This window comes from Fragaria vesca, linkage group LG4 (assembly GCF_000184155.1).
Source record: "Fragaria vesca subsp. vesca linkage group LG4, FraVesHawaii_1.0, whole genome shotgun sequence".
NCBI classification, from domain to species: Eukaryota; Viridiplantae; Streptophyta; class Magnoliopsida; order Rosales; family Rosaceae; genus Fragaria; species Fragaria vesca.
Window position 1 is genome coordinate 22,479,045 of NC_020494.1, and position 26,721 is coordinate 22,505,765.

The 26,721-nt window shown below is 38.7% G+C and overlaps 8 protein-coding genes and 1 non-coding gene across 13 annotated transcripts; 4 read left to right on the forward strand and 5 right to left on the reverse strand.

Annotated features, from left to right (window-relative positions):
- Positions 1 to 2,611: 2,611 nt before the first annotated feature.
- LOC101310507 (cell differentiation protein RCD1 homolog) lies at positions 2,612 to 7,613 on the reverse strand. Of its 2 annotated transcripts, XM_004297674.1 has the most exons (10): positions 7,562 to 7,613; positions 6,638 to 6,852; positions 5,856 to 5,927; positions 5,011 to 5,100; positions 4,558 to 4,600; positions 3,952 to 4,058; positions 3,555 to 3,650; positions 3,222 to 3,412; positions 3,070 to 3,139; positions 2,612 to 2,988 (listed from the first exon to the last, which is right to left on the reverse strand). In XM_004297674.1, the coding sequence occupies exons 2-10, from the start codon at positions 6,815 to 6,817 to the stop codon at positions 2,878 to 2,880; spliced, it is 960 nt and encodes a 319-aa protein (XP_004297722.1). In that variant the 5' UTR covers positions 6,818 to 6,852; positions 7,562 to 7,613; the 3' UTR covers positions 2,612 to 2,877. The 2 variants fall into 2 exon arrangements, with proteins under 2 accessions (XP_004297722.1, XP_004297723.1); XM_004297675.1 differs by lacking the exons at positions 5,856 to 5,927; positions 7,562 to 7,613 and adding an exon at positions 5,750 to 5,821 and having other exon boundaries at positions 6,638 to 6,851.
- A 361-nt stretch (positions 7,614 to 7,974) lies between these two features.
- Positions 7,975 to 9,665, reverse strand: LOC101310986 (protein-S-isoprenylcysteine O-methyltransferase B-like). Of its 3 annotated transcripts, XM_004297676.1 has the most exons (3): positions 9,535 to 9,665; positions 9,036 to 9,118; positions 7,975 to 8,936 (listed from the first exon to the last, which is right to left on the reverse strand). In XM_004297676.1, the coding sequence occupies exons 2-3, from the start codon at positions 9,115 to 9,117 to the stop codon at positions 8,290 to 8,292; spliced, it is 729 nt and encodes a 242-aa protein (XP_004297724.1). In that variant the 5' UTR covers position 9,118; positions 9,535 to 9,665; the 3' UTR covers positions 7,975 to 8,289. The 3 variants fall into 3 exon arrangements, with proteins under 3 accessions (XP_004297724.1, XP_004297725.1, XP_004297726.1); XM_004297677.1 differs by lacking the exon at positions 9,036 to 9,118 and having other exon boundaries at positions 7,975 to 9,035; XM_004297678.1 differs by lacking the exon at positions 9,036 to 9,118 and having other exon boundaries at positions 9,535 to 9,613.
- Positions 9,666 to 9,799: 134 nt separating this feature from the next.
- Positions 9,800 to 12,976, reverse strand: LOC101311956 (superoxide dismutase [Fe], chloroplastic-like). The gene is made up of 9 exons (XM_004297680.1): positions 12,907 to 12,976; positions 12,636 to 12,736; positions 11,999 to 12,088; positions 11,734 to 11,925; positions 11,063 to 11,234; positions 10,612 to 10,685; positions 10,498 to 10,524; positions 10,353 to 10,376; positions 9,800 to 10,276 (listed from the first exon to the last, which is right to left on the reverse strand). The coding sequence occupies exons 2-9, from the start codon at positions 12,720 to 12,722 to the stop codon at positions 10,151 to 10,153; spliced, it is 792 nt and encodes a 263-aa protein (XP_004297728.1). The 5' UTR covers positions 12,723 to 12,736; positions 12,907 to 12,976; the 3' UTR covers positions 9,800 to 10,150.
- A 495-nt stretch (positions 12,977 to 13,471) lies between these two features.
- Positions 13,472 to 15,928, forward strand: LOC101311663 (probable RNA helicase SDE3-like). Its single transcript, XM_004297679.1, has 3 exons — positions 13,472 to 14,314; positions 14,437 to 14,631; positions 14,857 to 15,928. The coding sequence occupies exons 1-3, from the start codon at positions 13,565 to 13,567 to the stop codon at positions 15,766 to 15,768; spliced, it is 1,857 nt and encodes a 618-aa protein (XP_004297727.1). The 5' UTR covers positions 13,472 to 13,564; the 3' UTR covers positions 15,769 to 15,928.
- On the reverse strand, positions 15,928 to 17,120 carry LOC101312245 (probable prefoldin subunit 5-like). Its single transcript, XM_004297681.1, has 2 exons — positions 16,708 to 17,120; positions 15,928 to 16,357 (listed from the first exon to the last, which is right to left on the reverse strand). Exons 1-2 carry the CDS (start codon positions 17,089 to 17,091, stop codon positions 16,271 to 16,273), a joined length of 471 nt encoding a protein of 156 aa, XP_004297729.1. The 5' UTR covers positions 17,092 to 17,120; the 3' UTR covers positions 15,928 to 16,270.
- A 602-nt stretch (positions 17,121 to 17,722) lies between these two features.
- On the forward strand, positions 17,723 to 17,794 carry TRNAT-UGU. Its single transcript has one exon. It is a non-coding gene; the product is annotated as a tRNA-Thr (tRNA).
- A 285-nt stretch (positions 17,795 to 18,079) lies between these two features.
- On the forward strand, positions 18,080 to 20,208 carry LOC101312533. Its single transcript, XM_004297682.1, has 4 exons — positions 18,080 to 18,459; positions 18,560 to 18,816; positions 18,999 to 19,182; positions 19,348 to 20,208. Exons 1-4 carry the CDS (start codon positions 18,112 to 18,114, stop codon positions 20,083 to 20,085), a joined length of 1,527 nt encoding a protein of 508 aa, XP_004297730.1. The 5' UTR covers positions 18,080 to 18,111; the 3' UTR covers positions 20,086 to 20,208.
- A 387-nt stretch (positions 20,209 to 20,595) lies between these two features.
- LOC101312821 (thioredoxin-like protein 4A-like) lies at positions 20,596 to 22,168 on the reverse strand. Of its 2 annotated transcripts, none has more exons than XM_004297683.1 (2): positions 21,605 to 22,168; positions 20,596 to 21,135 (listed from the first exon to the last, which is right to left on the reverse strand). In XM_004297683.1, exons 1-2 carry the CDS (start codon positions 21,797 to 21,799, stop codon positions 20,827 to 20,829), a joined length of 504 nt encoding a protein of 167 aa, XP_004297731.1. In that variant the 5' UTR covers positions 21,800 to 22,168; the 3' UTR covers positions 20,596 to 20,826. The 2 variants fall into 2 exon arrangements, with proteins under 2 accessions (XP_004297731.1, XP_004297732.1); XM_004297684.1 differs by having other exon boundaries at positions 20,727 to 21,135; positions 21,981 to 22,162.
- LOC101315336 (isochorismatase-like) lies at positions 22,143 to 23,076 on the forward strand. The gene is made up of 2 exons (XM_004298562.1): positions 22,143 to 22,320; positions 22,374 to 23,076. The coding sequence occupies exons 1-2, from the start codon at positions 22,143 to 22,145 to the stop codon at positions 22,994 to 22,996; spliced, it is 801 nt and encodes a 266-aa protein (XP_004298610.1). The 3' UTR covers positions 22,997 to 23,076.
- Positions 23,077 to 26,721: the final 3,645 nt, after the last annotated feature.

The following is a 26,721-nucleotide window of genomic DNA, read 5'->3' on the forward strand; positions in this document are numbered from 1 at the left end:
CCCTCGCTCGCTCTTACATGCCTTTCTCTCGAATCAACTATTATATATCATCAAATTACTTGATCGATTTGGGTGGATCGCCGGAGAAAATCGATATATATGATCATACATACTAGTCCAAGTCATTAAATTAATGCATGATCGATAAGTAAGGGCTAGCTAGCTGGAAATGTACGTTAGTATATACAGGCAGACTGGTTGTTAATTTGGCCGATTACTTGATCGACTTGAACGTACGTAGATATAAGTGAATAGGTCGTCTTCTCGCTCTCGCTCTCAGCCCCCTTTGTTTGAATTCTTATAGCTAGCTAGCGTGACCTAGCAAGCACACGCACACATATATATATATATATATATACATGTATAATTGTATGCATGTGTCGTGAACAACTGGTCAAACCTTTGAACGTACCTAGATGGAGGGGCGATTATATATTTATACAATAATGATCAGAATCAGGAATATATAAGCTGCAGATGGATGGAGAATATACGTAACAGCGTACCAACAGTACGAATGAGCTACATATATATGCTCTGCGTGGGGTGGCGGATTCTTGTATATTAGCAAGTCTAGACGCGTACGGCGGTTTAATGAGCTAGATTGTTTTTGGCATATATATGCACAGATCGATCGAGAGTGGATGAATATTGCTAATTAATTTACATCTGATCGATCGGTAAAAGACAAATCAAGTTCGATCATGGAACTTCAAGGTTTGCCTGGCCTGCCACACATCACTCGATCATATATATATATGCCTACACTGACTGACTGACATATATATAGCAACCAACGTGTACGAACCTGGCCTTTCTTAATTACATATATATCATCATCGGTCTCTAATCTCTGTCTCTTTAGGTTGGCTCTGTCTAAGCCTGCCATGTTCTTATGTCTCTCTGTCATATCGTTAATGATGAAGCTAGGTCGTTGTATCAATATTCATTTCAGACTAATTCTGTGTAATGTCACATAAAATCGGGACGCTGGGTTGGACCAAACCTTTGTACTACTCGTGCAAATATATGCTAGGTAGCTAGCTGCTCCGAATTAATTCATATTATTCAACCGTTAGTACTAATAAGTAGTCGATCGAGAGTGGGTGACCAATTTAAAAGATGGATCAAGACTCCTCTATGGTTATGCTTGTAGGAACGTGTACAGTAGTTATGATCCATATATAAATATGGACGATCATCAAAGATTGAGAGCTACTTTGGTAGATATTATTCTTCGTGATCCATCTTCTTCAAACGTTCTGCTATGGCTTCATGCATGTATTGCAGTATCATCAATGTCATATACATGCATTTGAATACGATCAGTGACGACGGTGATGGGCATGACAGTGACGGGAAATAATCAAGAAAAACGTAGTGAAGAAAAAGAAAGAAGCATGCGATCGAGTTTGATAGAGACGGATGGAGCGCTGAAACCAAGCTATATCAAACCAAATCCCGTTGGAGGAGGACCTAGCCAGTTTGCCTGCCTTCAATTATTAAAGCTAGCTCGATCAAGAACCAACTAGCTAGTGCATGCATTATGTATAGTAAGCTGTATATGCTCTATCTAGCTTGCTCCTTTTTACATATGGGGGCCGGGGATCGGAAAAGAAAAGCGATCGAGCTAGCTAGAGGTCGACATCCGCCTTCAAAAGTAATACTACATCTTTCCCATACCTTCATGCTTAATTTGCACTTTGGCAGTGTGGTATATATAGCTATTAGCTAACCATACATGAGAGAGAGGACTCATCAAGAAGCTAATGAAGAATTGATGAGGACACTCAAGATCATCAGACGAGTTGTTCGAATTCGCTAGCTATTATACGTAAAATGACAGACAGGATTCGCTTCTGACAGACACATCAAAGCCATGCATTCAGTAGCCTAATTAAGCAGTAAAACCGAATCTAACTAAATTGGGCCATAATTATCTTATAATATTATACAATCAATCTTGGCGAGCAATCGCTATAGAGCTCCTTCTCTAGTCTTGATCGATCAGTCTTACAACCACCACAAAGCACAAACACAAAGGGCCAACAGGAAGATTCCATGCACATAATCCTGCCACCCTGCCCAATTATTACTAGTAATAATACCCGGAAAGTTCTAGCTAGCTAGTTTCTATATACTATTATTGCATTTGACAATTCGTTTCGATTGAGTAGTAGTACATGTTCGTGTTCGTGCATAATTGAATAATGGAAGAGATGCTCGATCAGCTATATTGGGTCACTCAACCCTGCTCTCTAGCTAAACAGGGTCACTCGATCGTGCTAGCTGGTATTCATAACAACAACGCGCGCGTTGCGTAATCTAGGCGCCTGGTAGCTAGAAGCTCATAAAACATCAACGTGCCAAGACTTGGAGAGGGCCAATTTACATTGTTCATATGAACGTGTCTCTACCATGCCAACTACCAGACCATACCGTGACGAGTAAGATTAAGTTCGGTTCTCTTGTTACAATGCATGGATTAAACAAAACGGAAAACATACTATGAGGAGTCCCAACAATGAAGGGGGTGCTTTGATCCTTTTGTTAAGCAGTAAAAAGCAGTACCAGTCCACTTCCGCATTCATGTTCGTGATGCAGCTTAATTAGTCAATGCTCAATAGCAATGGTAAAGTCTCAAATACAAGGTAAAATCCAAACAATTGGTCCAGAAACTAAACTATTAAATTGCTTGTTTTAAAGACCATGCATTCTTGGTTACAAGAAGCTAATTATGCTATGTAATAACAGTAAGATAAATAAACAAGGACACTGTCTATGATGTTGCATAGACGGTCAAGGTAACAGTGAAGCAGTCATGAAATAACAATGCAGATAATCCAATTCACCATCATGTGAACGATGCAGATACTTTTAGTTCAGCATCATGTGATCAAAACCTCCCCCAGCTTGTAGCGAAGGAAGCCGGCTCCCTCCAACATTTTGGAGCAACAATTGCAGCCACTTCCTAGTAGTTGCATCTTCCTGAAGTAGTTTATGACTGTCAGGATTATTATCATAATCATTTTAAAATAGAAAAGAAGATTGAATAAAATAACTACTTACAACAAGGAAAGTACTAAAAGTAGCATCTCTTAACATATCCGGAAGACAACTTCTTAAAGCATCACAAGCTCTACACAGCAAAAGAACAAAGAACAAGTTTGTTACAGCACCAAGAGAAAATTTAGAAGGCAGAGGAAAAGAAGAGTCCGTACCTTGGGTTTTCAGACAATCGAAGATAACATCGAATTATATGTTTCAGTAGGCGTGATGATGGTTGCTCAGCAAGTGCTGCAACCATGTTCCCTAACACCCGACCAACTGCAAAAAACCGCTCTGCTGTTGTACAAATATAATCCAAGCCCATATCATCCAACAAAATCTTTTGAACAATAAACGTGGCAACCTGCCATAACAAGACCATTCGTCAGACAAGTACTTCTAAACAAGCCCCATGTAAATTGGCAAAGAAAAGAAAAAAAACAAGCCCCATGTAAGAGGAAAGGGGCCTAATATAAATAATCAGGACTTTAATCAGGGCACTCAACTGTTTTTGAGAGTTCACTCCCCATTTCCATGGTACGAAGGCACAGTGGAATTATTTCTGTTGACAGAAGGAAACTAATAACTTCTGTATCATCAACCTGACAAAAAAGAACGAATACAGATAAAGAAAAGAAACATGTAATGGAGTTATAAGAAAGTTCTGAACAAAAACTAAGTTATCCATTATCTGCATCTCTGCATGCCCCCATGCTTGGGGAGGGACAAAGGACAATGGCATCTCTTGTCTTAATTAAAAATTAACCGGAAGATTAGAGAAGTACTAGTTACATGTGTTTTCAAAAGACTTAAGCAGTCAGCCGGTATGCAATATCAATTCCCAAAACTGGGTGAAAGTCTGATCTAAGGAAATGATCAAGAAGTTATCCAAGATAAAAGTACCTTGACTAAGGCACCGATGACACCTAAACTTGTAAGCCTCAAGTACTCAAATGGCCTTGACTTGCTCGTTGTATTGAGGAAAGGATACAAATATAAAGGTATATGAGCTGCAATGGAGATAACATTGAATAGGAATATGTTAGGGTTGAATAAATTAACGCACGTACAAGCATCTGCATCAACAAGAAAAAGGAGACAGAATTTTTTTTTTTCCACTAAATAAGCAAAAAACATATGACTGCTTATCACAAAAATGCATATTTAAGCACCCATAAAAAAGGGGAGACTGTATACACTAACGTAAAAGGGATATATTTAATAACCACTTAAAGATTGGGAGTCATTCAGTGATTAAGTACCAACATACTATGTGCAGCTAATATGTGCATCATGGTTGCTTTGTAAGAAAATAATTCAAAATGTTCAATATGTAGATGCTTATTTGGTAGATGAAAATTTAATGAAGAAAAATTTCAAAAGAATAAGGGAATAATCCACTCTTTAATCACACAAAATGTAAATGTCATAGGGAAAATAACAGCCCGTTTATCATAAATATTCCACCACATGACAAGACAACTTGAAAAAGATCAAAGGCCAACTTACCATTGAGGAACAGCATCCTTGTATCTGGATGGGAAGCCACGCACTGGTAGCAAAGATTTGACAAGGGCATTGTTAGTCACACAAACTCATGAACAGTAAAGGACAAAAAGCAAAACTGATCTTTAAAGTCTATGACTACCCAAAGGCCGTTGCCTGGAAAATAACGCTACTAGCAGATCATCTATCTAAACTCCAAAAGATCATAACGACTGTTTGTCCAAGTCCAATTAGCATTTATGTGGTATGTGGACTTCCTAAATTGCATTAATTTGCTCAAGTAGAAAGCCAATAATTAAATCCATTTTTAAAGGGGAAAAAAATGAAGAAGCTCTTTTATGTGATTATAGTTGTGAGTCAGAATGGGTATCTCAACTCAAAAAATATAAGCAAGTCCGAAGTAACAATTATAATATAACAGAAAGTAGGAACATGCAAGTAAGGAAAGAATGTGACCTGAAGAAGAGCAAGAGCATTGCAAACTCGATTTGACTGTGCCGGAGTCAGATTTGGTGGAGATAGAACAGGGTATATTGAAACTATCTCCTGCAAGTATAAATGCAATCCACATGAAGGAACTGCATAGTAAGCATCTATATAATAAAAGTCTAAAACCCAAGCTAATACATACAGAGCACAGAAGTATGTGCACAGATAGCAAATCAACACAATCAATTTTTCTCAATACGCCTCTACAAGAAACTGCCCCTTCCATTTCAAACACATTTTCGACGGACAATTTAACCATAAAAAGCTTCCCCAGTGGTCCCAGTGGTATATCGCAGCTATTTCTAAAAACTAAATAACTACGCAAAAGAAGCAGCATCATTAATACAACATTTTGCTAAAAGTATTCCTGAGGTAATTGTAAGGTGAGACCTTGTTAGAGGTTTATATGGGCTATAGCCTAGACCAAATTCTTTTAAAGACATTTTCTTAATCTATTTTCAGCTCGCATGCAAACTATTTGCCAGACAGTTCCCCGAGTCCTAGGCAATACCATACTGAAGCTCTGGTTCTGTCCTTGAGTGAATGATCTGGGGTTCTGGCTATGTTCAGACCAATGGAACCATGTGAAATTTCAACATGGGACATTTGCACTCAAGGGATATGAAGCTATACTAAGATTCCAATTTTGTAAATAGCGAGACAAAAAAGATTATAACTATACTAGTATACCAATTTAATAACATACCTGTAACAGTGCAGCAATAGTACCAAAAGAATCCCACAACAAAGGAGCCAAATCTTGAAAAAAATCTCTCTTCTAAAAAATAAAAACAGAAAGAAACACAAGTTACCTGTATGAGTGCAGCAATAGTACCAAAAGATTTCCACACGAAAGGAGCCAAATCTTGAAATAACTCCTTGTTCTAAAAAAATAAAACCAAAGACACATAGTTTATATAGCAGCACACCTATGTAGCATATATTAATTGCATTACGAGTTTATGACCAAATGGTAAAAACATGAGTACAAATTGAAAGAGGGCTATGACATGCAATCCATGTAGAATAATTGACCGCAATCACATGCAGATTCCTTTACCGTATTTTTTTTTCAAGAGGCTGCTCCAGGTAGTTTACAATACCTTATGTAATAAATAAAAAACAGCTATATTTTCCACCCAATTTTCTACTGTAGATGCCAGAGGAACCTTATACCATTTTGAAGGGATGCCCAATATCTGTTAACTGATTCACCGATTTATAATCTTGTTGTTTTCGGATGACTCAGATATTTTGTGAACTAAAATCACCCTATAATTATACAATGACTCACACAACACAGATAAAGAATAAAAAGGATTAATCCTTTATTCCAAATAACACTAGTGAATCATTTAATTTGTGTCAAAATACTCAAAAACAGAGCAGTAACTTGGTGTCGGGTCTGAATCATGTCATCATTTTGTGTCAGACATTGCCACCCTTACTTTTGGTAGTTATCTCTATAAACAAACATTGAACAAAGAAAGCATTAACATTAATAAAGATCAACAAAATCCTAAAACACTGAGCAGACTTGGCACTTCATTGTTGATATAGTAAGTGATAGAACCAAAGCTTTCAACTAGTTTACCTTAGAGAGTTCAAGAAGCGCATTTTCTCTAAGATCTGGATTACTTAGGTCAAGCACCAAGTGCTCCGCTGATGCCATTTTCCGATCCTTGTTTCCTTGAGCTCCAGCGATGCTTGGTCCCGAAACGCTTGGACCTCCATATGGCACATTAATTGAAAGAGACTGGGACCGATTTGCCATTAATTGCAAGATATTCCCGCTTCACTTTTTTCACACTACACAAGTCAGGTATCAAGATTTCAGATATACAAATATAATCGGAAGTAATAGGTTAAAACAGAAACATTACATAAACGTAAACACAAACGGCAAACCAAATATCTACTTAAGGTACCAATTACAAAAAGAACCACCAAGTATGAACAACAGTCACTTATGGATTGTTATGGAACAGAAAGTAACATAAATTCGGTTTGTTTGGCAATCTAAAAAACCAAACCAGCTGTGAATCTGAGTAACTGGTGGAAACTCTTCAGTTTTGGCACACTTGCAAAAACAAGAGCAAGTTTTTAATTTCACAATCTAGCAAGATTAGAAATTTCTGCTCACACAGAAAGACGGAAACAATCTTTTGAGTGGTTGAATACAACTGACAGGTTTGAAATTCCAGAATTGGCTGACAATCTGGGTTTGTCGACCACCCCATTATAGCAAACAAAAGAATGACCAGGAACGCTTAGTTGGTGCTGTCTTGTCTTATAAAAACAAGAGAGCACGACTAAGGGACCGAACCAACAAGCATCAAAACCACCCAGTACTACAAATTGAGCATCACGAGCTTGAAACACGAAGGCAGCGAGCATTGGATATCCATAAAAATCGCAATGGGTAGTTTGTCAAAAACAAGTATGTAAATGCATATGAGGATAAGAAGAAGTAGACATAGAATTAAAGTACAAGGAAACAGATCATTCCTCAACTCACCTACAAACAAAGATGGAAGCCTTTGGCGGAGATGTTGCTGATCTCTCTCTTTCTCTTTCTCTCTCCCTTTCTGGCTTTATGTTTCGTTTCTCTTTGTCGGGCTCTGGGTCGGGTCTGGGAGTCGGCCCATACTGAAGTTTTCTTTTTTCATTTTTTATGGTAGTTCGTTTGGTTAGTCTGAGCATCCAAGACCAATTAACAATGGATAGAGTGGCTCAAACTCTTATAAATTCACAGATAAGATCTTATATCCTAATTTCACCATTATTATTAGGAAACACGGTTATTTTTCATCCATTTACTGCACCTGTTCTCTAAGAATTACAAGTAGAGATGCTCACAAAATTACATGATAACAAAACTAGGTGATTCTCTTGGTTGGATAGTCCAACAGTAATCCAATGCATAAGCTTCAAGAAACCATGCACAGCAAAAGACTTGTTCATGATGATCTGAATTCAAGGTAAACAGAAACCGTTTATACAGAAAGATTTGTTCTTGTGGAAGAGCCTTGCCAATATTGGTTCATCCCACCATTATACATTATGCGAACAAATTGGTATATTGATTGTCTCATAAACCTTTCAGTTTCAGCAACTATAAACTACAACAACAAACTAGCCTTAACACCTTTAACCTGTCAAGTGATTTGCAAGTGACGACTGAGCCGCAGACAAAAAGAGGCTAACAATAGCAATTCAACTGTGCTCACAGCAATGCTTCGATCTTCACTTCACAAAAGGCACCCCAGAAGGAACCCGCCTCCCATATTCCTCGTACTGTGACCCAAAAAACTGTCTCAAGTAGAACTCTTCATATGGAATTCTTTGGTCAAAAAAGCGCCAAACTACTAGTGCAAATGCTATTGTTGATATGGGATTACAAAGCATTATCTGAGTGCCCACTGACCAGATGAAGAAACCACAGTAACCAGGATGTCGAACAACTCTATAAATTCCATCCGTAACCAATTGGTGATGCTCTGAGGGACGAGTCCTTATGAGATGAGTGAATGACCGACCAGCTGTGATTATTGCCATCTTCCTAATGATTTCCCCTACTATAACCATTGCAAGGCCTGAATTGCTGACCCACCAGTACTCTTTCATGCCAGGGAACAAAATGATTTCAATAAAGTACTCCAGCAAGGAAAAGATCATTGCAACAAGGTAGTTTTTGCTGATCAGAAGAGATTTAAGAGTAACATTTTTCTTCCCATGAATGCTGGCTGCTAGAATATATTCTGAAACATGAAAAAAGATCATGGCCGCAAACATCTGAGACAACTGTCGGCAAGCTGTGTAAGTGAAGACTTGCTCCATCCTTGTTCCAATAGGGTGAATCAAGTTTTGGCTCTGCTGCACGCAAGTGAGACCTAAGAGCAATCAATGGCCTCAGTGAAGTACAAGCAATCTCTATGTTCCGCAAGCAGCAATGTAGAAATAAAGAAAGTGTCTGGGATTTTAATGCAGACCTGCAAATGATGAAACGCTATATGAGATTAAAACCGAAAGTTGTCTCTCAACATCAACGGAGATATGCTTGAAGAATGACATCCTGCACAGGATTAAACTAATAACTTTAAGGATGCTGCTATGCAAAAGCTGTTTCATTGCATTAACAATAAGACCATAAATAAGTGAAAATGTAGCTAGAACATAATATAAGCTTATTTTGGTTGTTTTCTGTTTTGAGTAGAATCTTAAAACACCAAGTTACTGAAATACTGCCAAGCTCAGCAGATATGGTGATTTCTAGTTTCAATTACATCAAAGACCCAGAACCTCATATTCAATTTCGAAACAAGTTTGAATTCATACGCGTTCTAAAAGATTGGGTATTTAGCTCGAATCTCTTGCGCAAGTTTAAAAGAAATCTAATCTTGTGGTTTGAAATATGCAACCAAATAGAGGATTGATTGTGGGTTCCAATTCAACTTATTAAAAAAAACACGAATGGAATCGGAAGCTTACCTGATTAATGACTGGCCGGAGCAATACGAAGCTGAGCTGCTGCTGCTTTGTGTTTGACCGGTGACCACTCCCACCAAATATAACAGACTCTTTCTGCGACGCTCTTTTATGTATGTTAATTATTTCTTCTTGAGGAATTAGGGTTCTTTTCATAGTTTATATATTTATTTTTAATTACTACAAAAATGGTATTGCAATTTGTTTTTCTTTAAGAGGAGAATATTGAAAAGATGGCAAAAGGGGAAAGGTGAGGAACAGGGTGTTTGCTTTAACAAGTTACTAGTGACCACTTCTTTTCCATAGAAACAGATTCATTGCTCAACTAATGTTTTATATAGCTACCTTTGTACAACACTAATAGAACTTCCAAAAAATTACATCATTACATCTAGCAATCTTACTGTTGATCCTAAAATCACAGTATTTGTGACGCTCTATGCAGATTATCATCAGGGCAACTCAGCACAACAGCACCACATACACATCACTCCTTTTTCTTGAATGCTACTCAAAATCTAGCTCAAACGCCGGTGGACTCCCCAAAAACTAGCACAAACTCAGTAGGGGAGTCTCTTGATAATAGTTAGCCGCACTACCTTTGTAATCTTAAAGCATTTTAAGCAACAGGGATATTAGGTTCTCCTAAATTCACAAACGCCTCAGCACGGGCCATGCGCACCATTGCCGCATTCCAAGACACAAGATGGTTCATAAATGTATCCACATACTTTCCTTTGTCATTCTGTTAACAACAAGATACCCATGGATTATTCATAAATTGAGGTTCTGGAAAAGTGAAGCTTATAGTAAACATATACCTTGTAATCCAGATAATAAGCATGCTGCAAGAAACCAAGATATTATCAGCAAACTGAAGAAAAAGTTCATCTTCATTTCCAGAAAGGGAGAAGAAGAGAAGGATAGAAGCAAATATAGAAGAGAAGAGAGATGTCATTAACACACCTCCCACATATCCAAACAGATTATCGGCTGCACAAAAAGAGATGACAATCAATGCAACTTCTAAAATAATAGAAAAGGTAATAAATTGTATTTAGAAACATTGGCTTTACTTACTATGTCATCCCAGACAATTGGGCAAATGGCATTTGAAGTTCTAACTATCTTGAGTTGTCTCTCTTCTCTCTTTACTGGAAAAAATGAAACCAAGAAAAATACTAAGTAACGACAGGAGTTTATTCCCATAACAAGACCATAAGTTAGCAGGTTTGTACAAACACTTGGTAACAATAACACACTTGTTCACAATCTTCTGGAACAATGTCAAGCACACGTGCTTAATAGTAGTCATGACTACCTGATAGTGATAACTTTTTCATTTTATCCAAAATTCAAGATCTATGACATGGATATACGATGTAGTTTCTTGCACTTCTATACTAGAAGAATGATATAGATTATTGCTTCTCATTATCCTTCAACATAGAGACAGCTAATTATTTTCATTGCTTAAGAATTTCCAAGCACATTGACGAAGATGCAGAAATTGAATTAAAACAGGACTCACAAACAAGCCAAACCCAGCCTGAGCCAAACAGAGTTAGTGCTGCCTCTATAAACTTCTCTCTGAAACTTGCATAGGAACCAAAATCCTTTTCAATCTGCTCAAGTACACCTAGTTTGGGCATGTCCCCTCCTCCAGGTTGCATGGAATCCCAAAAGAAGTCATGATTCCAGACCTGCAAGGAGAAAGTCTAAGAATCTCATTTCATAGGCCCCAACTCAGATGGAAACTACAAATAAAGAGAAGTTTGCCTTGTTGTCTCATATCAACTATGAACTACCAAGCAAATGCAAAAGGTCTCAAATCCCTTTCCACAACATGTCTTTTGGTTGGAACTTTTTTAAATGACGTGCCCAAAAGCAAGGATTGAAATCTGAGATTTCCAATATGACCAGCATGAAACACCATGAAAAAATTGAAGAAGTTAAATCCAGACTCTAGCGTGCTTGATTTACAGTCCTGATTGGTGGTAGATTTTTCTCAATCAACCTCTTACCCACCTCCACCCTTGCTCTACTTATACCTCTATCATTTTTGCCATTCCAAGTAAAGCATGCTATACCCGGAAGATACTATATTTGATTCTAAAATGTTCCTCTAAATGTATAAAAACACACAGCTGAATGTTTCCTATCATTGACAAGTAATTCATAGCTGACAGTCTAAGTTGATACCTGGGCAGCATTGTTAAACTCAGGTAAGGGATTCCCATTATTATATGTTGCTTTGACAAGTTCATCAAAAGTGTAGCCATACAGTATGTCGCTCTTCTCTAGCTGTTTGTTCAAACCTTCCACGTAGTTACGATGATGGCCTCCCCAATGGACCTCCAATGTCCTCTGACTCATATACGGCTCCAAAGCATCCTAAAGTAGAAGTGGCAGATCATTCAAGGTATATATAATAACATAAAAATTTACAAATTTATTTTGTACTTACAAGTTTATAAGGTGGTTCCTTCAAGCCATAGTAGGCAACAACTTTAGAAGCTCGTTGTGACCCATCAGCCCTTCTTTTCTGCTGCTTACACTGATGAATAAATGGAATCAACACACATTATATGACCAAAATAACGTAAAAGAAATCTACAATGGAGCATGGCAATTGAACCAGTAGTCTTGAACTAGTTCATCACATTCAATAGAAGTTCAATAAACCAATGAACTGAATTCAGTAAGTCCCTCAACTTCATAGAGTTTCAACAATACATAAGTCAACATCTACATTAGCTGCTTCATTCTAGTGACCAATAATAGGAGTATGTATAAACTCTGATCTCGAAATGTAATATTATTGCATTGAAACCAACACGGGGAAACCCCAGAACTTTCATCAACATTTTGGACAAGTAAAAGTGTTTGAATTCTTCATGAGAAACCTGCCCACAGTGATAATATCCTTAGAAAGTGGCAATAGATGTTCCAGAACAAAAGATGTTTACTAGATAGTCGCAATCAAGCCATAAGGTTACAAAAACACAATTTATAAAATAAAAAGTAATCGAAATGATTCAGAATATGCATATAGCAGAAGCAAACCATGCAAAAAATTAAGAACAATACAAAGCGTGAGGTACCTGATGAGATAGCTTGGGAGTCTTAAAACAGTGAGAAGAGTGAATCAACAAAAGATGAGAGCTTGGAAGAGAAGAAGCGGATATCATTGCTCTCAGTAGGTCTGTGAATCATTGTAATCATAAGTTGAGTACTTTAATAGGCAAAACAAACTGATATACAACTGAAGAGAACAAGTTATGCCCACTGTCTAGTTGAGATACAATGTTCAAAGAAAGTAGGCAACTTTAAGGAAACCCAACACAACTATGGACCTCGACGGAGAGACATTACCTTGGTGTGGTCAGATTTTTAGATTTCCGATTGCGGCTTCTTTTGGGTAAGGTTTTAGTCGAGTTGCAGCAAAGCCCTCTCCTTTTTGGACGGACTTGAAAGCAAACAGCAGCAGTAAAGCTTTTAATTTAATCCTCCTCCAGTAAAATGAAAAGAAAATGTCTTTCCTACCCTCGAGTTTTGGGGATGGAGTTTCGCGGCCAACCGCGGTTCTGTCTCCGATTGTGCGGGCGAGTGGTCACACTACTCACTACCATGTAGTACGATGTAATCTAATTTAATTCTTCTTGACTAAGAAAGCCCAAAAGTCCACTAGTGAGTAGAAAAGCAAAGTGGTGAACAGTCATAGGGTCGTCAACGAGGTGAGTCTACTCGATCGTCTTCGTTTCATGTGTTCCTCTCTCAGTCTCTCTACTCCATCGTAAAACTGCATCTGCAATCGAGTTGGTGATAGGTATGTCTAATCCTCTGCTTAAACTTGCAAACGTTGGTTGATTCTTGACTACTTTTCATTGCTGAGAAATTTTGCAACAGTAAACTCGATCTGATCTGCTTTGAAATACTAAAATGGTTTGATCAGATGTTCAAATGATGGATGTATGTATTAGCTTGTTTCTTTTTGAATTTGATCACAGGCACAGCAGAGCAGAGTTAAGAAATGTCGAGCTTTTTTGATCTTCTGAGATGTCTTTTATGTTGTGCCGATGAGCCTGATTGTCGCCGAACTTCTTCCGATTATTCAAGAAACCGTTCTGATGAAGGAACCCTTTACTATGATGACTGTGTTCCCAGTCCCAGGCTCAGCTATTTGCCTATTTCAACTTCAATTACTTCATTTCAACCTCACTACTATTCTCATGATCTTTTTGGTACTTCTTCACTTCGATCACCGGATTCACCTCCAACCTCCTCTTATAAACCACCACCTCTATCAACACCGGCATCTCAATATTATTCATCTATTAATAAACCGCCCGTCACTTCTTTTATCAGTTCATCTTCTTCATCAAAACCAACACTATCGTCTACTATTAAACCATCTTCATCATCCCCTAAGAAGCCACCTCAGCCAACATCATCTAATTCTAAGCCAAATCCATACTCCCAAATACCTCCACCACAATCTTCGTCTCTATCTTCTCCAAAAGTTCCTCCTGTTTATAAGTCAATTTTATCCCCTGCCTCCTCCTCCTCCTCAAATGTCATAAATCAACACCGACAAGATGGGAAGAAAACAGCATATGTGTGTGTTGAAGAGGATTCATTACCTGTATTCATGATTCCTGAGGATATCAAAGCCTTGATCAAGAACGACACTGTGCCTAAAATTCTGAATCGCCCTTTGTCTCCCACAACATACAAGGATTACTTTGCCGCTCTCTTATATTCTGAAGATTTCTACTTGGAGGTACCCTGATGATTACATGCATTTCTCAAACCATTGGCTATACACTATTGATCTTGTTCTGTGAATTTCTGGTTGTTTTATGGTTTTGGATGTTGCATATCTAATGCTGTCATTTGAAACAGAAATGGAGTGATTTCCTTTTGAAGGGTGTGACATTGGAGTTGGAGAAAAGCCAAATTTATAAAAATGGCAAAAAGGAAGGTAAAACCTTTGTAGCATTTGAGCTTGATTCTGTTCCTGAGGAACGTCCATTCCTCTTATCAAGGGACTTGGTCCTTGCACGACCAGTGGGTAACAGTACTGCTGAGCCCTTTCAGGTAAACTCTCTATATCCATTTATGCTTTGGCATATGTTTACCACTAGGTCCTGGCATTCCCGATTTACCGGTTATATTATCAAACCAAATGTTTTCATGAATCTGCTACATTTCCTCGGATAGATTTTATAAAAGAATGGTTATAGGCTTCTATTAGTTGAATTTCAGTTATATATCCTTATTATTATCATTCTAATCTTAGTTTCATGCATGTCATATATACAGGGCTTCATCAATAAAGTAGTTAAGAGCAAACGCGTTCTGGTTGAGTTTGAAGATGCCTTCTATTCTAAACATCATTCCAACAAAAAATATGATGTCAGCTTCTCATTCAATAGAGTTTGTTTGAAAAGAGCCCACCACGCAATTGAAACTGCATCAGACGCCTTGTTTCAGAACTTCCTCTTCCCTGATTGTGACTCACGAGTGAGCATTCCTACTACATCAGCTCTGCTTTCTACCACATATCATAAGCTCCCTCGAGATCGACGTTCTGCAGTTGAACATATATTAAGGATTCAGGGCTCACCACCTTATGTAGTAACTGGTCCGAACCCTTCAAGAATTGGAGAGGTTGTTAGTGAAGCAGTATACCAATTATGTCAAAAGTCACCAGAGTGTCGGATTCTTATCTGCGCGCCCACTAACAGCAGCTGTGATGTACTGATGACAAGCTTGGCAAAGGTGATTCCAGAGTCGACTATGTTTCGTGCCAATGCTGCATTCCGTGAGAAAGATGAGGTACCTGAGGATATCCTCCGGTCATCCCTTCACAACGAGTTTTGTTTTTATTGTCCTCCAATAGAGAAACTCCGGAAATACAGGGTGATTTTCTCGACTTTCATTAGCAGCTTTCGACTACATGATAAAGGCATAGCGGTTGGACATTTCAGCCATATTTTCCTGGTGGATGCTGCATCTGCTATTGAGCCGGAAACATTGGTAACCCTAACTAACTTTGCTGACAAGACTACTAGTGTTATAGTTACCGGTAGCCCTGGACATAGCCCGCGCTGGGTTCGTGCTGACATTGCCAGGAGAAAAGGACTCAAGATATCATACTTTGAAAGACTCTGTAAGCGCAGCCCCTATAAAAGCCTCAGTCCAATGTTCATCACACAATTAGACGTAAACTAAAAGTCGGACTCAGATTACCAAGCCAGAGTTCCTTTTTCAGTTGCTTTTGAATGTGTGTTTCAGGACTCATGTGCTGCTATGTATTTCTATAGATATCTGGTATGGATATCACGTATGGAACTCCTTTATCAAATAGACAAGGCATTCAGCTGTTTGTTTTTTGTATATATTTCTAGAATCACACAAAGAGAAGTATAAAACATCAATACAGAACAGCTACATTATAGCAAGTAACCCTGAACATTTGAAAGCTGAAAGAAAAACAAATTGTAAATTATAAGTAGTTCCGCAATGATACACCAGAATACCAGTCTACAAAAGTGCAGGAGAGAATCGATCCCATATAGAAAGGGAACAAAACCGAGCGAGTTAAACTCGAAAACCACAAAACTAACATGATACTTGAATTCTCTTTCAAAATAAGCATAATCAACAACATCACTATACTGGGACACTCCTTACTTCCTTAGTCATCAGCACAAATATCAGAAGTCCTTTTTTCCTACTGAGATGCCGGAGCCATCTGCTTCAGTTTTGCTTGCAAAACTAACCCAGCTTCATCAGAAATGCTTTTCTTCTTAGAAGCAACCTGCATATCAAATTCACAGTTTTGTAATCAGTAGAAAACAACCACGACGCTGACACGAGTGGAGCAAAGTAATCACCAAAGAAACAAGAGTAGCCCTTGTCTACAGGAGTTTAAAGCATGCATTACTCCTCTATAGAATCAAGAGAGAGTTTGACAGCAATCAACAATCCCCTAAAAACTCTTGATCAAATGTCATAGAAACACTAATCAATTACAGCTCTCATACACATACACAGATAGCATCAAAACAATGAACTACAGTAACAGCAAAGCAGACGAAACATGAAATTGGCAGTACTAGCAACCTAGCAAATGGGCAAAATGTTTAGGATAAAGAATCCAAGTTGTACCTCGATGAGTTGTTCGAAATTGGACTTGAGGAGGCTGATCTTGCGGTCGCAGTAGTCTTTGGCCTGAGGCATGTTCTTCTCGATGAAGTAGCCGGTGCCGACGTCGACGAGGACCTGGTCGGGATCCTGGAGAGTTCCGGGGACGTAGAGGGAGGCGGTGAGAGGGACGAGCATCTTCTTGCCGGAGGGGCGGAGGGAGAGGTCGTGGAGGGCGGAGGAGGCGAGTTCGAGGCGGGTGGTGGCGGAGCGGATGTTGTTGAGGGAGTCGTTGAGGAGATTGACTTCCAGATCAGTCTGCTCTTTCACTGCTTTGAGCTGCTCCACGCTCAGCTTCTCCATCTCTGCTCTCACGCTCATGCTCATCGTCGTCGGCCCCTTCTCCATCTCACTCTCACACCCCCTTTTCTCGACTTTTATTTCAATAGACTAATTTCAGTTTATCATTTTACCCTTATTAATTTTAAGTCGATCATCATATTAATTATTTTTTTTCTAATTTCATTAAAAACACATTTTAAATCTCAATTTTCATCATCAGCTGTGTTCAAACATTTGTTCTTTATTTAATTCATTCGTCAAGTGATGATGTGACATCAAGAAAAAAATCAAATTCCCAAAAAATTAACCTTTTTGATCATTTCCTCTCATATCGATACACATCTCTGTACTTATTACAAACCTCATAACCTTACTGATTTTGGTGGGATTGAATGCAATTTATGTATTTTATCCTTTTTCTGTGGGTTCAACGACTTCAAATTTGATTTTCTTCTTAATGCATGTCATTTTATGACATAGGAATTGGATGAAAAATGAATGTTTGGACACGGCTGATGAAAATTAAAATTGAGAGGTGTTTTTGATGAAATTGAAAGAAAATGAATAACATTATGATTGACTTAAAGTTAACGGGGTAAATTAAAATTAGTCATATTTCAATTTCCTTGCTCCTCTCACTTACCCTTAATTTTAAGCTGCTGTGAAATGTTTATATCGCTGAAATTGAACATCAGCTGCCCTTATAGCTCAGTGGTAGAGCGTCAGTCTTGTAAACTGAAGGTCCGTAGTTCGATCCTGCGTGAGGGCACTTTTTTTTATCGTTTTTGGTTTGTACAAAAAAAAAAAAAGTGAAGCTGAAGCTCTCAAGCAACAATGTGAAGAAAATATTTTAAACTATTTTTAACGTTTTCAGTTTGCTGAAGCTCTCAAGCAACAATGTCAAGAAAATATCTCATATCATTTTCTGTGTAGCTTGGCTGTTTACGGCACCCAAATATCTTGGAGCGGAGGGCTCTCCTATCTCCTCGTCTTCACTTTTATGCTTCTCTACCTACCTAATACATGTACACAAACTTTGTTTAATCTTTAGCTTCTTATCTACGACTGCTACTTTAAGGAGCAGAAATGCCTCCACCAGTAGCAGCAGCAGGAATAGCATGTCTTCCTCTCTATGTTCCCACCCCCGCTTGTTCTGCCTCAACCCCAAGAACCTCCTCCTGGGGTAAGATTACAAGATGGAGATGCAGGGCAAGAGCTTCTTCTAGTGGATCTGACATCACAGACTTTGATCTCTACGATCTTATGGGCATCGATAGCTCTTCAGATCATTCTGAAATAAGAAGAGCATATCGGACACTCCAGAAGAAATGTCACCCGGACATCGCTGGCGCGGCAGGCCATGACATGGCCATCATTCTCAATGAAGCATACGCTCTTCTCTCTGATCCCAATCAACGCATGGCTTATGACAAGGTGCAAATCATCACGTACAGTTGCTTATTCATTACCTACTGTACTGCTTAATTGTCTAGTAACAATCAGCAACTAATTATTAGTGCATGTGTTTATGCAGGAGCAGTCAAAGATCGCAGAGCTCCGAGGTTACTCAGGGAAGCCTCTTTACTCGTCATGGTATGGTTCAGAAACTGAAGAACGAGCAGTTTTCGTGGATGAAGTCAATTGTATCGGCTGCTTGAAATGTGCGTTATGTGCTGAAAAGACTTTTGCAATTGAATCCGTGTATGGAAGAGCCAGAGTTGTCGGACAGTGGGCTGACCCTGAACACAAAATACAACAGGCTATACAGGCTTGTCCTGTTGATTGCATCTCGTAAGTGTCTCTTAATTGTATCCATCAGATTAAGAAGCAGCAGGATTGGAGTATATCCACAAAGCATGACTTGGTTGCATATATATAGACTAACTTCATTTGTTTATCCACAGCAGTGAATTGCTTCAGGTTCACGTTGTGTATGTCGTCTTATGTTTGATTAGTCATTGAACCATATGTAGGGTTGTGGAGAGGTCGAACCTAGCAGCTCTGGAATTTCTAATGTCGAAGCAGCCGCGTGGCAATGTAAGAATAGGAATGGGGAATACAGCAGGTATACGCGTCTCCAACATCTTTGTTGAGGTGAAAAAATTCCAGACAAGATTCCAAGAAGCAAAAGAGAAAGCCTCTGCACAGAGTTCTAATGTTAGAAACCTTCCACGTACATTTTTAAATAGATAAAAAAGTTCACTTCACTGCTTACTAGTTACTATTACTCTGCCTCACTTTATAAATGTCCAAGTTTCCAAGTTTTAATTTGCATCAACCCTGTCAAGTAACTGAATTGGATTGTGTTTTCAACTGGATCAGGAGACAGATTTACAACGAGAAGCAAGAGTGTCGGCAATGCAAGCCATCAGATCCATCTCCAACTGGTTGTATTGGACACCCTTTGCAAGTGCAGGTAAAACCAGTTCCAGAAGTACAACAAAGCCTCCACAACATTTGAGACTACTTACCGCCCATAAAGAATCCTGCACAGATTCTGAACCGAACATCGGCAAGATCAGAGATGCAGCTGCTGCCAGGAAGCAACCAAAAATAAACAGCAACCGCCGGACCTCTGCATTGAATGGTCACACAAGTAACCCAGGTGATGATGACTATTGGATTCCATCCACCAATATTCTTCCAGCTGCTACCTCATCCTCCCAAAGTAACTCCAACGTCTCAAAATCATCAGAACCTAATTCACCTGCAGCAGGTATTAGTAACAAACGATGGAAGCAAACAACACCTGTAGGTGTTAACATTCGAAGAAAGAGCAACCCAGTTAGATGGGTGGCTCCAATGGGACCGGCAATGGTTGCTTCATTTCTTATAGCTAGATTACAAGGGGACGAAATTGCAACAGTTAACAGTAGTACTGCTACAGGTAGTGGTGGTTTGACAGAACATATTTATGGCTCTGTAGCACTGGACATAGTCAACAGCTCTTGGTTACAGATCGTGTTGGCGGGGATTACCTGGTATATCATTGGAACAATAATCATAGGACTTGCAGATGCCATTCAAAATTTTAAAGTAGGGAATGTTAGGAGAGATTGATCTATACTTCAATATACTGTGATTCTGAAGGTCCACTACAGTTAGGGGTACGCATATAGAAGATTAATGACAACTTGTTATGTATATATAGTTCACACAGTAATTTTTCATGTTTTTCAGTAGCAATGACTATTTGATTTGTTATTGATTTCCTTTTTTGTTTTTCACATCTGGAATCTAGGATTTGCTTGAATAGTTGGAAAATTTCCTTTGTACATCCATGTTCATTGGTGAGAGGATCACTGAATGAAAGGAAAAGGAACAAAAGGGATTTCCTAGAGAATTACTGTGTGAACCAAAGGAAAAGGAACAAAAGGGATTTCCTACAGAATTTTCTGTCTGGAAACCCCAAATCACTCCTGGAAAGATCAGCAAGATTCCTGGAGATTTCTGAACACTGAGAATGCAAATACTCTTACAAAGTAGGTATCTTTTTAGAATTTAGGTCTTCTGCTAGAGAGCTAGTTGTTCAGAAGGTTTTACCCAAGTGAAAGAACACCATGACTTCACAGTCCTAGGTTTCTAGTTTATCAATCTATTAGCATTAACAATGCGAAAAGCTAAAGACATAATCAAACTCTCAAGGTTAGGAGTGAACAGATGAGGTAAAGTGCAATTCCATTCAAAGCAGTAGATGTTCAGTACATTAGGATGCTTTTGGCTGTTTGAATGTAGGAGCTTAATATATAGGAATTGCAGAAATTAGGATCATCTTACAAAGACTGGAATGAATTACAGCAGTTAGTAGCGGTATTTGGTGGAGTAATCCTTAGGAGCAATCACCAAACCACGACCCTTCCTTGCACCACGGTACACAGTCTCCACAATGTCAATGAACTCTTGCTTGTCCTTGAGAGCCCAATTGATCTTGTTGTTGTTCCCAGTGCCAAGGTCAATCATAATGTGCTTGTTTCTGAAAAAGAACATGACTGTGGATGGATCATACAGCTCATACATTGTGTTGAAATCAGGCACCTCCGAAATGTCCACAAGGTAAATAACAGCAAAGTTTTTAATTTTGTCAGCCACTGCTGCTAGCACTTCATCCATCTGAATGAACAAAAATATAAAGAAACCACTCAGCACTCAGATAAAAGCAACAGTTGATATGAACAGAACTGCTATGATCCTTTGAATCCTCGTTTAAGGTGAATTAAGAGATTCCAATCCAGAATTAATCATGAAAATAATACAAGGACAAGACTAGAGGCAGGTACATGATCAAAAGATGAAAGGTTTACAATCATAAATCAGGACAGTATCTACATTATGATTATAAGCTAACAAAGGACCACAGTATGATTCGCAAGTATCAAAGACATTTATTCCTGCTCCAACTGACCTTAAAGAAAGAAATCAAGACCAAACAACAAGCGGCATGCTCAGGCTCATTTTCCTAGCTTCTTGCTTATACACACATAAGTAATAAAAACAAGTATAACAATATGGAAATGCTCAGCAGGCAAAACTGGGGGCCTGCATATACAGCAACGATACTGAGTTCTAAGTTGCAACCAACCTGCACATATCCTATCCCAGTCGTGGCCGAATTGGCTGATGTCAACAAGCGATTCGTCAAGTGCCCCATCCAGCTGCAGATGTGGCAGCACATACCACATTCATGTATATTGATTGGCTTCGTTAATTCAATTCCCAACATTTCTTTAAAATTAACTTGGCACCAAAACAAACAAGCACTTGCTCTCACACTCATAAATTGAAATGTTAATCTAACTTGTTCGCAAATTTTGTTCTATATTTAAATCATCAGAGCTTTGGGTCTTTGTTATTAACACGAAGGAATGAATCAAACACTGAACTGAAGCAATCAATCAAACACTGATTCAAGTTTCAAAATGAGCAATGGAGAGGAAGAGGGAGAAAAGAGTGTTGACCTGCATGCAAGTGTCGTCCCAATCATGGCCGAACCGTATGATGACAACACGTTCTTCCTCGGCCAAAATGGCCTGGTCGACGGCCCATCCCGAGTGCAGGTGCGGCAGCAAATACGACATTGTCGATGATCTATTCCTATTCCTATTTCTATACCAAGTGCAATGCAGCTCGCTCTCCTCGCCTCCACAAAAGCAGAGTCCATCACAGTTCACAACTTAAAGCCTAGCTTGTTCACAAACTCGGAGGAAATCTCCAGAAGGCTCACGACCTTTCCCCGAGTGCACGAGGACCACTCATTATTCCGCCACGCGTACATTGAACTTGTCATGCAGTGGGAGGGTAAGTAAGGGATTTCACAAACCACACTTACTTATGTGATGTTGATGAAACAGCGAACAAGAACAGAAACAAGTTTGGAACTCAAAATCTGAAATCGATGGCTTCCTCGATCAGAAAAAGAAACCCGAACCCAAAAGCGGCTGTCCTCTTAGTGATCGACATGCAGAACTACTTCTCTGCCATGGCCAAGCCCATCCTCCAAAACCTCCTAACCACCATCCGCCTCTGCCGACGCGTCTCCATCCCCGTCATCTTCACGCGCCACTGCCACAAGTCCCCCTCCGACTACGGCATGCTGGACGAGTGGTGGAACGGCGACCTCATCTTGGACGGGACCCCCGAGTCCCAGCTGATACCGGAGCTCGACGACGTCAGGGCCGGCCACCAGGACCACGTCGTCGAAAAGAACACTTACAGCGCCTTCCGCGGCACCGGCCTCGAGGAGTACCTGAAGGAGAGGGACATCCAGGAGGTCATCGTCACCGGCGTCATGACCAACTTGTGCTGCGAGACGACGGCGCGTGAGGCGTTCGTCAGGGGGTTCAGAGTGTTCTTTTCTACGGACGCGACTGCCACTTCGGATGAAGAGTTGCACGAGGCCACCTTGAAGAACTTGGCCTATGGCTTTGCCTACCTCGTCGATTGCAACACATTTGATCAGCTTCCCTTTCACTAGTTTCTTCTGTTTTTTTTCATGTCTCAGACTCTCAGCGCCTTCCTCTTACTCTGCAACGCTTTTGTTCTCTAACGGAGCAGAAAAGGTCAACGCCTTTCTCTCAGTCTGCAACGCTTCATTCTCTATCACAACGATCGGGGTTTCTTCTTCAAGCGAGCTGGGTTGTGATCTCTTTATTGAAGAGCTGAATAGTTTGGGTAATTTTCTTTTATCATAATCTTCAAATTGATTTCTCGATTGTGGCTTCTGTGTTTGTTTTGGATGGGTTGTCGTTACCAATTGGTCTTCAATTTCTCTCTTCCTCCATCATTACCAACTGGGCTCTCCTTATCATTCTCCTTATTGTTGGTTTGGTTCTCTTACATCGTTGGTTTGTTTTCGACAAGAATATTTCTGAGTATGATTTCGTGTTGAGTTTTAGATCTGGGAGCGCATGGATTAAGGTCGCGTTTGATCATCCTTGCAGGAGAGAAAGCTCAAGGTTTCTGGACATGTACTTCACTTTATCAAAATATTTCTTCAAAATCAAACGCCCAAAACTTTTTTGCGATTGATTTTCTCTCTGTTTTGTGTTGATTTGTTTGGATTTTGGTAAAGGTGGGCGATTGAAGTGAACTAGCTCCAGGGACTGTATGCCAATGGATAAATTTCGTTATCGGGTTATCCTGGTGATAATTGCTGCATAACAGAAAAATTCGAACATGGTTTCTTTGTTTGTACGCATTCATGTATTATTTGTTGTTCATTGATTCCCCTAAATGTATGTTGTGAAATCGCAAAATAGTCACTCCAACAACTGGAAAATAAAATATGAAATTTACTTTAAACATTTTAGTGTTAATCTTTTATTTATTTATTATTATTTGCTTTGTTTTAGTGTTAATCTTTACAGTCATTTCATTGCTAAGATGTCCAGACGTTGGTCTTCGCATTGGTCTTCCCCAAGTGTACTACATTTTTTCATCATGAAAGCTGTAAGGAAGTAACAAAGGCATACAAGCCTAGCTAAATCCTTCATCTTGAATCAGCATTATGTGTTGCACGTAACATTAACACCCAAGCGATGTTCAAACTCTTTCAACAATGTATGTTCGGGGGAAACATTGATTAATATAGGAACAATGCGTGCCATATTCACATGTGGCCTGTGAATCAGTGCATATATATACTAACTAATATATTTCATGTATTGATTGCATGTGAGGAGAGAAACCTTGGACTGTAAATGTTAGGATCATATGTTGAGCAAAGAGCTTAGCTCCCCGAGTTTCATTGATTTTACTGTAACTGGAAGATTTCCTCTGTGTCCTAATCATTTTGAAATTGAAAGCAGGCCATTTGAACTCTCCTGGAAGCCTTGATATCTAGATTCTGATGGCAGTTGATAAGAACATTTTTGTGTTGTTGATATATGAATGAAATAGTGTAATGTGCTATTTTTCTGATAGGTTTTTGATCAGGTTCTTTTGCTTATGTAGAAAGCATGGGCTTGGAAATGGACTATTTCAGATGTTCTTATCAAAATATTTGGTGATTTTCTTCTTCTCTTCTTAGGACTTATGCATATATCAACAGAGGTAAAAAGGTTTCTCTTGATGTTATTTGATTTCCTTTTCTTCTTTTTTCTCTTCTATAGAATCATGACATGATTACTGTACTCTATTAGCCATTTTAGCATGGTCTTTATAGGCACTTAGCCGGTTAGCCGTTTACTGTCATATATATTTGGAAAAGATAAGTTATGGATGTCTTATTAGCTGGTTTATCTAGAGGGCATAAACAGTCTACATATTTGAATTCACCATGTTAGGGCTTTATATACATGTTTGGACTATTGATCCTAGACTTCTAAGATCTGATTAATTCATTTAGAGAAACTGGGAATAGCAAGATGCTAAAACAGTTTCTAAGGTGAGACTTCTAGGACTAAAACTATATGTATCATAATTTGAACTTATTCCACTACGTAGTGCCAAAAAGTGGATTTCCACTTCATCATTTCTTATGTGTGATCATATTGGCATTTTCCTATTGATATGTCTAGCTACACATTTATCAATCTACCTGCTGTAATATTATTTCTACATTAAGCGATTTTACGTTTCTTTGATATGAATAAGCTTTAATCAAATTTTCCTTATTCAATATTCTCAGGTGTTACTGAAGTTCTTGAGGACGTTGCTGGTGGCATTTCTGTCGATAAATTTTAGGTCTACATGTTTCCTGCAATGCTTAATGTGTTGATACAATAGTTTTGTATGTGGGTCTCATTGTTTCTTGCAATGGTTGATGTGTTGATACAATAGATTTGTACAGATTTGTATAGTTTTATGAACTGCAGTAACTCAAACAATATTAGAGAAAGGAAACTATGTCTTATTTTATCATCTTGGTTAAGAATTAAGTCATTTTCATTCACATCGGTCATAATCATAAAACTATTGTAAAATATTAGCAATGCACAAGAAACACCCGTGGCCTCTATGTTTGCAGGTAGAAATAGTTATGTAATTGGGAGTTATATATTCGAGTAGGATGTTAGTTGATGCATATTGTCAACTACTTGCATATAGCTGTAAATACTCACCTTTGCTCCATCACACAGACCTCCCCTTCTCACTCCTTGCATATAGTCTTTCTTCTTGCTTTTAGTTTCACACCAACAATTTGATATGGTTCATGGTTGGTAATAATATGTGACTATTTGATGTAGTTTAGATTGTTGTTGCAGGTTGTCCATGGCATAACTCAGACGTGTATTGTTCGGCATAGAGAAAGAAGAGGAAGTCTGAATTTGGGAAAAAAAATAGAGCTGGGAAAGCATTTATGAGGTCCAGGTTAGTACTATTCTTTTTGAATGCTTTCATTTTTGGATGTCATTAGCTGCTAATCAAATTAGTGACCAACGCCTAAAAGTTTACTTGGTATCACAGATTCACAGATGACAATAAGCCAAGTATCAAGACTTCTTTAGCCTACTGACAAGTTTTAATCAATATTGATTACCTGGAATACTTCATTAGTTTTTTTTATGAAATATGCAAGATGCATTTAAAGATATGAATAGTAAATACCTTTTGATAGGATGCATATCAACATTGATTTTTCAACTTGCCTATGGTCTTGATGTTCAATATTTTCGTCTGAGTTTTTGCAATCTACTTCTTTCATTTGCACAGGGTATCAAATGCCACAGTTCAGTGTGAGCAAGAGGACACAAAAGCATTGGTAAGTTTCTGATTTTTCAAAGCATTGGTGAGCATTGGACTAAAAAGCATCTATTCCTTTCACTTGATCTGTTGCTGATTTATTTATTTAATTTTTTTTTTGCATGTAAATTCTACTATACGAGTGTTGTGGGTAATAATTAAGTGTTAATGTGGTTACAGCTAGAGAAGACTTATCAGAATGAAGATCAACTAACATTTGCAAGCCTATTGAATAAAGACTTGAAGATGAGTTGAGAGGACTGCATAAAGAGCTGATTCAGTTTATATCGGTATATTTTCGTTACGTCTTTTCTACATCTATCCTTTGTTGTTGCTAACGTGCCCGTTTAGAAGAAAAGTATAGATACATAATGAGTGAGGACTTGAAGATAAGGAGGGAGGAGTAAGAAAAGAGCTTGAGAGTGAAAAGGTAGATGTGAGAATTTTCCTTTTACCTTTTACGATGTAAATGTTTGACTCTGCTAACAGAGTTGTGCATATGGTGTTATTTAGTTT